Source organism: Photinus pyralis, unplaced genomic scaffold, assembly GCF_008802855.1.
Source record: "Photinus pyralis isolate 1611_PpyrPB1 unplaced genomic scaffold, Ppyr1.3 Ppyr1.4_LG9, whole genome shotgun sequence".
NCBI lineage: Eukaryota > Metazoa > Arthropoda > Insecta > Coleoptera > Lampyridae > Photinus > Photinus pyralis.
In genome coordinates, this window is record NW_022170878.1 from 13,940,812 (window position 1) to 13,953,739 (window position 12,928).

General features: G+C 36.5%; 1 protein-coding gene across 1 annotated transcript in view; it reads left to right on the top strand.

Moving 5' to 3' along the window:
• The first annotated feature begins 3,399 nt into the window (after window positions 1–3,399).
• The window catches only part of LOC116180809 (vacuolar protein sorting-associated protein 13C-like), a 29,167-nt gene continuing 19,638 nt past the window's right edge, over window positions 3,400–12,928 (top strand). Inside the window, exons 1-12 of the mRNA XM_031500939.1 lie at window positions 3,400–3,665; window positions 3,717–4,114; window positions 9,240–9,436; window positions 9,495–9,943; window positions 10,291–10,414; window positions 10,468–10,796; window positions 10,841–11,028; window positions 11,082–11,363; window positions 11,409–11,693; window positions 11,742–11,874; window positions 11,914–12,150; window positions 12,203–12,345. Of these exons, the coding sequence (XP_031356799.1) occupies window positions 3,525–3,665; window positions 3,717–4,114; window positions 9,240–9,436; window positions 9,495–9,943; window positions 10,291–10,414; window positions 10,468–10,796; window positions 10,841–11,028; window positions 11,082–11,363; window positions 11,409–11,693; window positions 11,742–11,874; window positions 11,914–12,150; window positions 12,203–12,345 (2,906 nt within the window). The 5' untranslated portion in view covers window positions 3,400–3,524. The remainder of the gene's footprint in view (window positions 3,666–3,716; window positions 4,115–9,239; window positions 9,437–9,494; window positions 9,944–10,290; window positions 10,415–10,467; window positions 10,797–10,840; window positions 11,029–11,081; window positions 11,364–11,408; window positions 11,694–11,741; window positions 11,875–11,913; window positions 12,151–12,202; window positions 12,346–12,928) is intronic.

The window sequence follows — 12,928 nt, forward strand, 5'->3', positions numbered from 1 at the left end:
TTTACTTGCAGTTTAAGTTCAAATTTTTCAAAATCTTATAATTAGCAATATTTGAGTATTAATTTTCTTCTTCATCATCATCACCGTCGAAAATTTGCAATTCAATATTATTATCGTTGTCAAGGACATTTGTTTCCAGATCTTCCAGAATTTCGGGGTCAAATGCATTCTTGCAGTTGCAAAATATTGTATTAAGCAATTCATCTGGACTTACGGTTGACCTTGAATTAGACTGTAAAGTGTAAACCACTAAGCGCCGTGCGCTCATCGTCCTTTATCTCAAAAACCGTTGAGTATACAGAAAAATGTTTGGGGTAAAAGTTGTAGATAATTTTATCCCCTACACTTTTTATAATAAGTACAAATGGCATTAAACCATAGGAAATGAGCTATTTGCAAAGAAACGATTTTGAGACGTTTGACCTTGAATATCTTAGGACGCGGACACGAGATTTTATGTGACTTTTGAGACAACTTTCAGAATGACAAAATAAAGGTTTACAGAAGTTTACAGCTTATTATCTCTCATTCCGAGGTTGGCCTTATTTTTTGCCCGAAATGACTGGACTAATTGGTCACGTGGTCCAGATCATGGTCGTTTGGTTGCCATCTTTAAAAATGGCCGGCATGTTGCTAGACTTTTTGTTAAAGTATATCTTCTCACACAATGGCTTGATTTTAATTTTTGAAGAAAGTTTTACTGATTTTTGAAGGCAAACAACATGAAAATGTACCACTACTTCTTTAAATTACTTATGTAAGGGTTCTTTTCATTGGTCGAAAACACTACCTTTACATTTTTACAAAAGTACACAAAACATTATTCCCAATCTTCTATAGAAACATACAGTTTTTCTGAAGTCACCTGTAGAATGAAAATATCGTCGTTTTCTATGTACCTAACCATAGTCGAACGGATTCAGTTTTTTACACGGTTCCAGAGACTAAATCCATTTATCTGCGTCTGTAGGATAACTCTCACTTATCCCGGTCATTTTAAGTGGGATAAGAACTTAATTACCACACTCAGTGGGATAAGAACTTCATTACCACACTCAGTGGAATAAGCCCTTGTCAAAACAATGTATGATCAAAAATCAACTATCAAGATTATATATTGTAAACATTAACGTCTGATGGAAGAGTTCCAGACTCACTCATGACATAAGCAAAGAAATCAGAAGCAAAATTTTTGACGTACAAATTTTCTTGACGTTAGGATTTTCTTGTTTCTATGGCGTCGAAAACTGCTAACTATGCTACTTCGATTGAAATTTAAAAAAATGCATCAAATTTATTTTTCGTTTTTAGCAGTAGAAGAACAGTCGCAGATAAAAAGTTGTATTTAATACTTGGGCTAACGGCCATTAACATACTCATGCTCTTACAATAGCTCGGGCTAACGCCCTCGTATGCGCAATTGTCGCATTCGTAAGTTAATGAGGCCGTTATCCCACTGATTAAATAAATAACTATTATCGCATTGCGTTTTATGTGAAAACAGATTATTCTTGAAATAGGGGCCACATCTTGAAAGTGTCCTAATTTCCCATGATGGAACGGAAATAGAATTTAGTCGTTGCACTTGACTACACGAACCAAAAATTCTTCTGCCTTCTTTCCATATCTTCATTCAGTGGTTCTTTACTCAACTCTAGCAAGAGGTTTTCGGCACACGGTTCTGCTGCTTTTAATGTCGCGGTTGCAGCCCGTTAAATAATTGATCGCAGGTGTGAAGTGGAATGTGTCGCAATGTACCTAATCCAAAGACAACTTTTAGCCCTAAATTTTTTCACTTCCGCTGGTAGGTACTGATTGAACTAGCAAAAACATCAGTGTCGGTAGAACAAATAACCACAGTGCTTAATATGGGTTAGGATTCTGTGGTCTGCTTCTTCATAATGTGATTCCAACGTATGTTCTTCTATACCATCTGTACAGTAAAATGTCTTGCTAAGATGAATGAGACCAGATGCAGTAACAGAAATACCCGATCAACAAAGTATGACTGTAGCAATTCTTTGTTGTTACCTGGGGCCCAATATGCGTCAGTATCAACAGGAACGGAAATGTTGTCATTATTTTGGTGTTCCATATTCCACTGGTTGTTTTCGTGATCGCTTGGTGCTATCAAATCGTTTCACACAAATTAGATTATTGGTTAATTCCATGAAACTAGTCGTGACGATATTGTAATTACAACACCATTAACAAGCCTTCACCAAGAGGATTTATTAAAGAAACTTAATGCATCTTAAAACCTTGTATTTGCCAAATTAATTGATTGTCTTCAAAAAATAAAAAACTTAAACTTAAACCTGGACCATTGTGTGGAGATATACCCTTAAACAAAGAATCTAGCAAACGTGGCGGTCATTTTTAAGTATGGCGACCAAACGACCATGATCGGGACAACGAGGCCAAATTTTTTAAATACTCACATAGGTGTTTAACACATCCCAGCAACAAAACTTAGGGGACATACAACTGCACACGTGACATGGGGTATCTTCTGGGCTAATGGTTTTACGTTACAATTGGGATAGATGGAAGCACACCACAGTGGTGAAATTGTTAAATCCAACGTGAAAGGGAGCAACTGCGTAGAGTTGGCGAACACTTTCTCAGGGTGCCCTAACCATTGAATTTAGTTATAAATTCAATGCCCTAACAAATCGCTATATCTCGATCGCTATTTTGCAAACATGCTATTGACGACCCGTCTCTGTAACTATTTTAATCATTACCATGTTTCCTTGTCGTTTAGGAAACTTGCGAAGTGGATTCCACCATACTCTGTCGTGTATCGTCAGCTTCTTGAATCATGCTTCATTGTTCCCGAAGCCAAAATCTGTCGCAACAAAAAAAACATTTCACTAGATTGATTTTTGTACTGACTTTTGACTGACATTGCCGTTTGGGTAGATTGACAAGAAAGCTAAAAAGAAACGACGTGTAACTTTAACTTGATTAATTTAAAAATTAGTTTTCCGAATTAGGCTAATTCAGTCACTTAACAATAGGCGTGAGAGTCAGAGAATGCATAAAATTTAATTTATGTGTAGGTATGACACTATACATTGCAGTATTCCATTATCTGTTGCACCCCCGAAAAGGACAGTGCAGTTTAAGCTGTTTCTTTTTTGTTGCATATTCTAGAGAATTAATTATTTTTACTTTTCTCTGGGATACATAAATATAAAGCTGTTATTTCGTGAACAGAAGGAAAAGGTCGGAAAAATACATCCTTTATAAATGCGTACCTATCGATTTAAACGTGGGCGCCGTAATATCTAGGTAATCCATCAGCGCTTTCTCTCTACCAACCCCTGAAAGTGAAATGTTAGCAGTCTGAACCACACTGCTTCTGTGCCACTTTCAAATCGATAAAACTTTATATAACATCATTTGCTTGGTGTAGGTCCTTCAAATTTTGTATTTAATTTTTTGAATTGCATGCCACTATGAATGAATAAAGAAGGTATGAAAGAAACGTACTAAACCTTCAATTTATAAAAACGAAAATGTTGGAAAGTGTTGTCGCGAGGTTATTAAATCAGTTATTGGGAAAATATGTTGTGGATTTGGATACGGAAAATTTAAATGTGGGAATTTTTTCCGGTCATGTTCAACTGACCGACCTGCAGTTAAAGGCTGAAGCTTTGGTACGTATTAAGAACGGATTTATTTGCCTTTAATTGCTGTCGATATTCTAGTACGAATTAAATCTTCCAATTAAGGTAAAAATCGGCACAATCGGAAAAATATGGCTAAAAATACCCTGGAACTATTTATGGAATGAGCCCGTTGTGTTGACAATCGAGGACATACTGATCACTGCTGTGCCAATCGTTTCATATGATAAATATGATCCAGAAATTGAAAAACGATTGTCGAGGGCAGTAAAACGAAAAATATTAAATGATTTAGATACAGATAGGAGATTTATTGGTGGACCCAACTCATTCTCTGAACACTTGCTCACCAACTTGGTGAACAACTTGCAGATTAATGTTTCAAACATCCATATACGGTACGAAGATTCGGTTAGTGCAAATCAACCTTTGGCATGTGGATTATGTATTGGCAGTATTACAGCTGAAACTACCAATAGGTAAGGCCTCAAAAGTGGACACAATTTTTAAAATTGTGTAATCTCTTCAAATAATAGATTTTTCTTTAAAGATGCTTAATGAGCTTGAAATTATTATCAGAAAAGCTATCGACCGTTTATTTTAAAATTGTTGTGCAAAACAGCCTCGGGTATGAAAAATATACCTACCCTCCTAAAATTATTCTTAATTGATTCTTTTTTGAACAGAGAGGAGAAATGTATTTTCCTTAATAACAATTTTAAGATTTTGGTTTGCAGAATCTATTTCTTTAGAAGGAGGATATGTCGACCCTTCTAAACGATATTAAGCAATTCGACAAAACGCTAATACGCTCGTTTACAGGTCGTTGATTATCGACGTGATTTGGTTTTGACGTCATAAAACGCACTTTAACTAAGTTTTTTAACGCTGTCAAAGTTGCTTGTCTAAGTCTGTCTAACGCATTTTCCGGAATTTAGTTTAAATACTTTAGTAATACTATGGTTTAGTTAATTAAATTGCGTCACTTGCGAATTCTCAACTTTGCGAATGATGTCAATAATAGAAGCATTGAATTATAGAAGGTCTACACATGGTCAGATTCTCTACCACTAGCAAAGAATGGATTCGAATCATGGTATTTAATTACTATAGTTCGTCGTGCGTCTTGACTTTACAGTGCAGACTCCTATAGTGTTTGCAAAAATTGAAAAAAGAAAATTTGAACTAATTAGAAATAGTGTTAGGAAGTTTTTTTTTATGACAATTATAGATGGTGGAACATTGAGGGTTAGTTTAGAATAGAGGAAGTTTTATTTAATTGGAGAGGGAAGTTGACATTTCTTTTGTTTCTCTTCGAACCCAAACTTGAGATATTGAGTGTCAGGTTTTTTTTGTATCAGGTCATGCTCGCGCCGCCTTGCTGAAGGGGTGAATAAAAGTAGGAAAAAAATTAATTAAGTAGGGTTGAGGCATCTGTGTTTGGGACAAGGTGAGGATTGACAAACGTTCGATTTCCTAGTCAGGGGAAGTGTATGAGTCAAAAAAATAAATAATTTCAAAATTATTAGTTAATTTGGGTAGGTCCCTCATACATAACATAACAATACATTAAAGAGCTACAAGGCTATCAAATCTTTATAAAACCGTTAGTTTTAAAATGGGGTGAGGTAGTGCTCGCATTTCACTTAATTTTTGTCGTACAGAAAATTGCCGGTGAGGAAAATGTTCGGAATTAAAAAATCTACAATTGAACACTGTAGCATTTTTACGTATCTCCATCTGTTTTGTAGTTATGTTAAAGAGAAGGACGTTTTTCACAAAATTGCAGAAATTCGTTATTCACTTTTAACTTCAATTATTTCAAATTTAATGGCCGTTTGCACTGACAAATTTAAGCGGAGCTTAGCTTAAGCATAACTTAAAATCCATGGCAACCATTGTCTCAATAATCGTTGCCATGGATTTTAAGCTAAGCTTCACCTAAGCTCGGCTTAAATTTGTCGGTGCAAACGGCCATTAGTCTTCTAAACTGGTCACACTTTTAGAATGTATTAATAATACGTAATTAAAGAAAACTGGGAAAGGGGATGGACTAATTTTAATTGGGGTGGTAATTAAAGGGTTGCTTGCCCTGATTTTTCAATGAAAAAAGTACGGATCTAACTTATTTTCATTGTAACTCACTTACCTTTTATGCTAAAGTTCGTTTTTTAAAAAAAGAAGAAAAGTTTTTTTAAATAGCTAAAATAATCTACAAGTTTTTCTCGAAAAATGCGTAGTTTTACCGTTATTTGACTGTTAAACTCTCTAATTTAGCATTTGACGAACAAGAGCTAACCTTTAACAAGACACAACTCGGTTCGTATCGGTCGTACAGTCTTTTGTATGAAAAACTCGTACCTTCGGTCGTGAATAACTGGAGAAGTATTAACTTTAAAAAAAATGTATAGAACACTTTTTGCTTAGAATTAATTTTTCTATCTATTCCTGTGTTAAAATTAAAATGATAATAAAAAATTGCCACCACCGAAATTGGGTGACAACCCCCCTCCCCCCGTCCCCCGGGTGAAAGCGCCATTTGGCGTGATATAGATTTTGATCCTTAGGCTATTCCTTATCTTCTGTCAAAATTTCAAGTTAATCGATCCATTTTGAAAAAATTGCCAGGGCAAACAATGGTAATTTAGATCCTTATCTAAAATTCATCTTTACCACATAATAAATTACTGGTACATTCTTCTGTTCAAAATATACACGCGCCTCAAAATGCTACACCAAATTTTAATCACTGAATTGAAATGAAATTCTCCAAACAATGAAACATAATAACCAAAAATCCTTTGTTGGGATTCGATGCTTAGCAATAAATACACCACAAAATCTGTTTCATGCAAATAATTTTCACATTTCAATTCTATTCTATTCCATTCACACGGCAGCCCGGCCAGACAGCACCATTGTGCCTACCCCCTTTCTTTCGCAATTACTAGGTGGTGGTGCATATGTATAGTATATGCTTATTATGGTAGCCTCTACGGAGTTTCTCCTGTGCACAAGCCTGAAACACGGTGCTATGCTGACTAAGGGAAAAGCTGATGTCAGCTCTCGGTTGATCACCATATACAGACTGTTTCATGCAAACCGTTAAGTACCTAAAAGTATTCAGACACCCATTAACAATTTAAATCTGCAAATTTGCATAGGGACCAACATAGTTTTTTATGGAAGGAAAATATTATCATGATCATTCCGCTTCCGGTTTTACCGGATGTGGATAGCAACTTTTTTAATCATTCGTATGTATGTAGCATCACGTACGTCACTATTGTTGATTTCGAAATGCTTTTTGAAAGTCAACGGAGCCGTAGGTACAGGGTGCTAAAAAAACAAACGTCAAAAATTTTGAAAAATCTTGAATAACTTGAAAAGCGTTGATGCTAGGTATAAATGCAATAAAATATAGGGTTATCTATTTAAAATAAGAAAGTTGCTATCCACTTCCGGTAAAACTGGAAGTTAAACGATCATGATAATATTTTCTTTCGAGAGATCATGAAAAACTATGTTCGTATGCAAATTTTCAGATTTCAATTATTAATGGACGTCTAAATACTTTTAGGTAACTGTGTGCGTGAAACAGCCTGTATAGTGTATACCCATGTTTTTTCACTAGCCCCTCAGGTTTGAGTAATGGGCCTTAATAAGACACCCCGGATCACATCCGTTCTTCCGAGGAGGGGATCGGACCTGAGGGTTTCCTCCCAAATACACCCGTGCCCAAGGCTTCCTCGATCCTTCCGAGCTTCTACCTCTACAGCTAAGTGTAAAGGCTCTAGTCCCCGAAGTGTCTCCATGGCCAAAGTTGGCGTGGTTTGCATGGCCCCAGTGACTCCCAGACAGGGGCGTCTCTGTATTGTACCTAGCTGCTTCCTGTAGGTTGCCCTGCGCATGGTAGGACACAATTAAAGTGCCCTTTATTTTAAACAATCAATCTATAATATAACATAATTTATTAAAGATAACCAATAATTCTGTCCGTTGTTCAAAAGACACCTACCTATACATGTTGGCGGTATACCGACCATAAATAAAGAATGCCATGTACCTTATCAATGTGGTCTTTCATACAGTTGATGTGAAACTCGATGAATGGGCCGTTGCTGAACCTTGAGATGTTATCGTAATCCGCGCCGTATACTGACGCATGGAATTTGTAATTTTCCTCTGCAACATCCCTAAGTCAATGGAAAACTGCAACTGAATTTGATGTACTCATCGATCTTTGTATCGAATCTGATTCATCGGAAATAAACAACGGCTGCTTTAAAACAATCGTTAGCGTTAAAACAAATTGCAAGCTTTAAGCTGGATTCACATGAATACGAAATCCGACGATACGGTCATTCAAAATAGGTACTTATGATTGGTCAATAATTTGAAATGTGCTTGCCATTTCAAACTATTGACCAATCATAAGCATTTCGGATGACCGTATCGTCGGATTTCGTATTCATGTGAATCCAGCTTAAGGCTGTTGATTCTAGTTCGTAATAAGTTCATAATAAGGTACGAGGCCTGTAATCCTTCGCCATGTGATATTTGGCACGGCCCGTCTTAGGTAGGTACACAACTCTTACATTTCTTCAACTTTGGAGGATTATACCCTAAAGCCAGAGAAGGTCCTCCGTAATCCTCGTTTAGACCTATCAATATGGCCCTTGTACCTGCGCGATCTTGAAATCTTCCCAGTTTGTAGGCAGCGTAGTTTGCATGGCCCTATTAAAGAACCTGCGAACCTCCTTACGAACCTTTTCAAGGTCTGAGTTCCACCAAGGTGTTCTCTTTATTTCGCGTAAGGTCCACTGTTGAGGACAGCTGCAAACTATGGAGGCTGTTATGATGCCGCTTACTAATGGGGCCGCCTATTCCACCTGCCCTGCTTTCCGACAAAACAAAGGTGGCCCACCCAGCGGCTCTGACAGTTTCGTGATCATGTGAGCTATTGAAAAGCAGTAACATCGAAAGAAGAGTTTCTTTTATAACAGGCATGTAGATGTAGGGCGCATCCTCGTGAATCAACTTACATAATTTTTTTTTTAATTGCTTACTTTACGCAGCGTAGTGTTGTAGGCGTAAGTGTTTAGGTACATACGAAAAATGACAAAACGGCCGCTTTACCGCTTGTGCTAGATAAAAGGCAAAGAATAGACTTTATTAAAAACCCATGCAAATCAAGATATACTATGTACTTATAAGATATTTTCCAGATATGTTAACCACGAGTCCTTTGTCTTTGTTGAAATATCTTCTTCTAGTGTTGGAAGACATAGCATCCATGTCAAAAATAAAGTTCGCGATTCCTATTGTGGAGTTATTTTTTTGAAATTTTAACCATAGCTAAAAAAAACGTAGCGCCTATGTCTAAAATTCGGTACACAAATTGCGCAGAATACGCAGAATCAGTGTTGTTATTTCTAAATGTGAAATTTTAATGCCATAATGTCTCCTTTATCTCCAAAACTTGTGAGTTGTGGGTCGCGATCGTTGCTTTGTACGTATACGTACAAAGGGGCGCAATTTGATAATTACGACTGTATCTCGGAAAGCTCTGAGATCAGCATTACAAAATGTTATTCGTTTCAGCAAATGGAAAGCGTCAAAAGCAACCAGCAGCAGTGAGACATGCTATTACTTGATTAAAGTTGAAGCACTCTCAGTATATTGGAATCCACAATATAAAACTGAAAAATGGGACATTCCTTCACAATATTATCAGTGGAGGAACGTTATGTCGAACAGTCTGCAAAATTTTTCGATGAACAATCAGGACTTTGAATTCGGTAATTAATAATTTCATCGGAATAATTACCAATACTATAACGTAGACTATTTTTTTAGTTGTTAAGCCAATGACGTCGAAAGTGAAAATGACAATAAATAGATCAGATAATAGGAATATAACAAAAATCTTTAGTGACATTGTAATACAAGATTGTAATATACAGTTTTCCCAAAGACAATTTCAATCAATTTTTACTCTTATGGACGCTTTAGATAGAATGTTTATAAGCTGGAACTTCTTGTCCTTAAGACCAAAACACAGAATTTCAGAAAATAAACGAAGTTGGTGGAAATACGCCTATCAGGCTTTACTGGAACAAAGAGTTCGGCCGTATACATGGAGTAGAATTAAGAAAGTGAGGCAACAGTACAAGGAGTATACGGAGGCTTATAAGAAAATTCTACTCAACCCCAACGACACCGAATTAAAATTAGATTTACAGAAATATGAAGATCTTTTATCAATTGTAAATATTGTAATATCCAGACAACAAGCGGCTTTGTTGGTGAGTACTATTTTTATCAATCCCTTAGGTATAATGATACAGTACTGTTCCTTGCTTTGTATATAATCTCAAGACCTTGTCTATGCCTAATCGCAATAGAATTATTAAGCGGCAGAGCAAAGCGATGTAAGCTTTATAGGGGAGTCGATGGTGTCCGTCTGTCCGTGAATACGATAACTGCCAAACGCTTGGACCGATTCGGTTCAAACTTTGCACAGTTGACCTATATGCCACATCTAACAAGTTTATTGAACCCCGTAGAGTCAAACCGAGGTGCTCTGCCACTTTTTAGATCCGCTTTAGGTTTTTCTTACAGATAAATTGCTAAATACGGGTCCAAATTGCAGGTGCGTGCAGACAGCTTCGGAGATAAAAATTTTTGGTCAATGCTTCCTTCCCCTGAACGTGCCGAATTATGTGCGAAAATTGGATACTCCGAACAGCTAGTTGCCGACAAGAAACAAGGCATAGGTGCGTGTCTACGTAATTAAAAAATTGCTTATATCTAATCTACGTTGTTACAGAGCACAAGCACAATTTCCGCATCGGAAACGTAAGTCTGTCATTACTGGAATCAAAACGAGAGGTTTTTGTTTTAACAATGACCCAATTTATTTTATCTACTGTGCCTAATTTTGAAGAAGACACCTATAAGTTTTTTCTTAAAATTGAGGGTATCGTGGTGGAAGGCGCAAGTTTGGAGGAGCACCTCGTTCCTATTATATCATCTGAACATATTCATAGCAGTCCAGCCTATTTTTTTAAAATCGATATCGAAAAACATAAACCAAATTCTAACCCATCATTTTCTGTTAACGGCGCTTTAAGTACCACTGAAGTTGTATATCAAGAGGTAAACCAGTCCAAATTTAACTAAACTTTAAAATTGTGTTTTAGCACGCGTTTAACGAATTAGGAAAGTTTATCAGCAGTAAGACAATATCATTAGATTACATATACGAGTTTATTTCGAAAATTCCCCAAAAATTGATCAACTTCGTGATTGACAAAGTTGGGAAACATTGGTCCTTTAATTTTGATATAAAAGTACCTTACTTGGTGTGGTCGCAAAGTGGCGTACAAAAGTAAGTAGCCATTTCCATACAGCTGTAGAAGATAACGTTTAATTGAATTTTAGAGTTGAAAATATTTTGGTAGCAGATTTAGGCCATTTGAAGATAGAAACTGAGTTATGTGAAAAATGTGATATATCCGAAATATCAACGCCTATGGAATTAGAAGAGCAGCTTTATTCTCGTCTCATTGTAAATTGCAACGAAATGCAAATATTGTTCTGTAGTACCGCGGAAAATTGGAAGGATGCCCGAAAAGAAAGGGACAGCGACATGCATTTGCTTCAAAAGCTCAACTTTTCATCAACTTTCGCCATCAGCTATCAATCTTTTCATTCCATTCCGCGGTAAGCTAATCGATTTTGGTTGTAAATAGAACTTTACTGTTTTAGGTATAAATGGAATGTAACGATGCCTAGTTTGAAAATAAATCTATCTGAGAAAAAAATATCTTCGTTAGTTACATTTTTCAACAACTTCACCCGAAATGGTTCCTTTCATACATCACCATTTCGTATATCAAAGCTACACAGCATACTAAAACTGGATCGAATCGTTAAGAAAATTCGCCCCAACTACTTACAAAAAGTAAAAAACTCTGTTCGCGTCGGAGAAAGACATATAAAGTACAAAATGAACAAAATTGAACGAAATGGACTAATCAGTAAAGATGGAAGGTGATAAATGCTTGAGAGTACGTGTGAGAGTATATTTGCAGGTTTTAGGAAAAACGATGATACTCAGAGGAAAGAAAATATGAATGAAGCGTGGGCACGTGTCGTGGACTTGCCGGGTTTGGAAGACAACACATCACCTTCGAATAATATTTTGAAGTTATTCCGAATAGTAATTAATGATGTAAGTATAAACACTTGTAGGAAAACTTAATGTTCGCAGTTTTCTTTGGCATTTTCACGCTCAAGTGACGTGACAGAGAGACCTTACTTACTATTTCGTCTGGGTTCGTTTATGATGGATGTTGCGTTTATGACTTACGGACCGGCGTACCAAATTTCAATTAACAGTATCTTACTGACGGACAAATTATATACAACACGAAGCGGGCAATATTTAGATTTAATTTATAGTCCAGTGCCGAGTACGGCTGATGTGTTAACGATATTGTATAGAAGAGTGAGTAATACTTAATGAAAAACTGTACCTATTGTTGACTACATTTGCGTAGGTTGACGCGAATTGTCCGGATTTCTGGACGCATTTCCATGGTGTGGAAACATCTTTAGTCGCAGATTTAGGAACATTGAACCTGTTGCTCCATCAAGATGCCTTGCACACAATCCTTAAGTATAGTCGATATATGTGCAATAAGTGAGTATGCAATTTGCATTATATCTCCTTACACAATAACACCCGTGTGAAGTGACTCTTAGTTTTAAAATAAACCGTAGTTCAATAGTGAAGAAGTGAAGACTGTAACGTTTTTGTTATTTTATTCCCCCACGAACCCACCCCAGCGGAAGTCTTAGGCTATAGATTACCTACTGTACACGCAAGTCAAAAATCTGTATCCATTTTTGAGTTATTGTGTTTGCAGTGGAATATGGACAAGTAACCAGACAAGCAGACAAAAAGTACAACTTCATACACAAACTTCTCAATGTAAATACGGTATGAAACCGTACATTTACTTATAATGTAAATATTGCCATCCTATTGACGCCCCTTGATGGAGGAACGACAATTTTGGTTTAACACCTTATCTCAAAGTAATTTCGTTGTTTATTTTTTACGCAGCTTTTATTGCTCCAAACAATAACTTGTTTATTGCAGGTTCTACATTTTACGAAGCCGTACACGGGCCATACACACACTTGGTGTTCTTATTCCAAAAATAAGTGGAAATTTCGACAAAAAAGTGGAAACTTCGACAAAAAAGTGGAAATTTTCACAA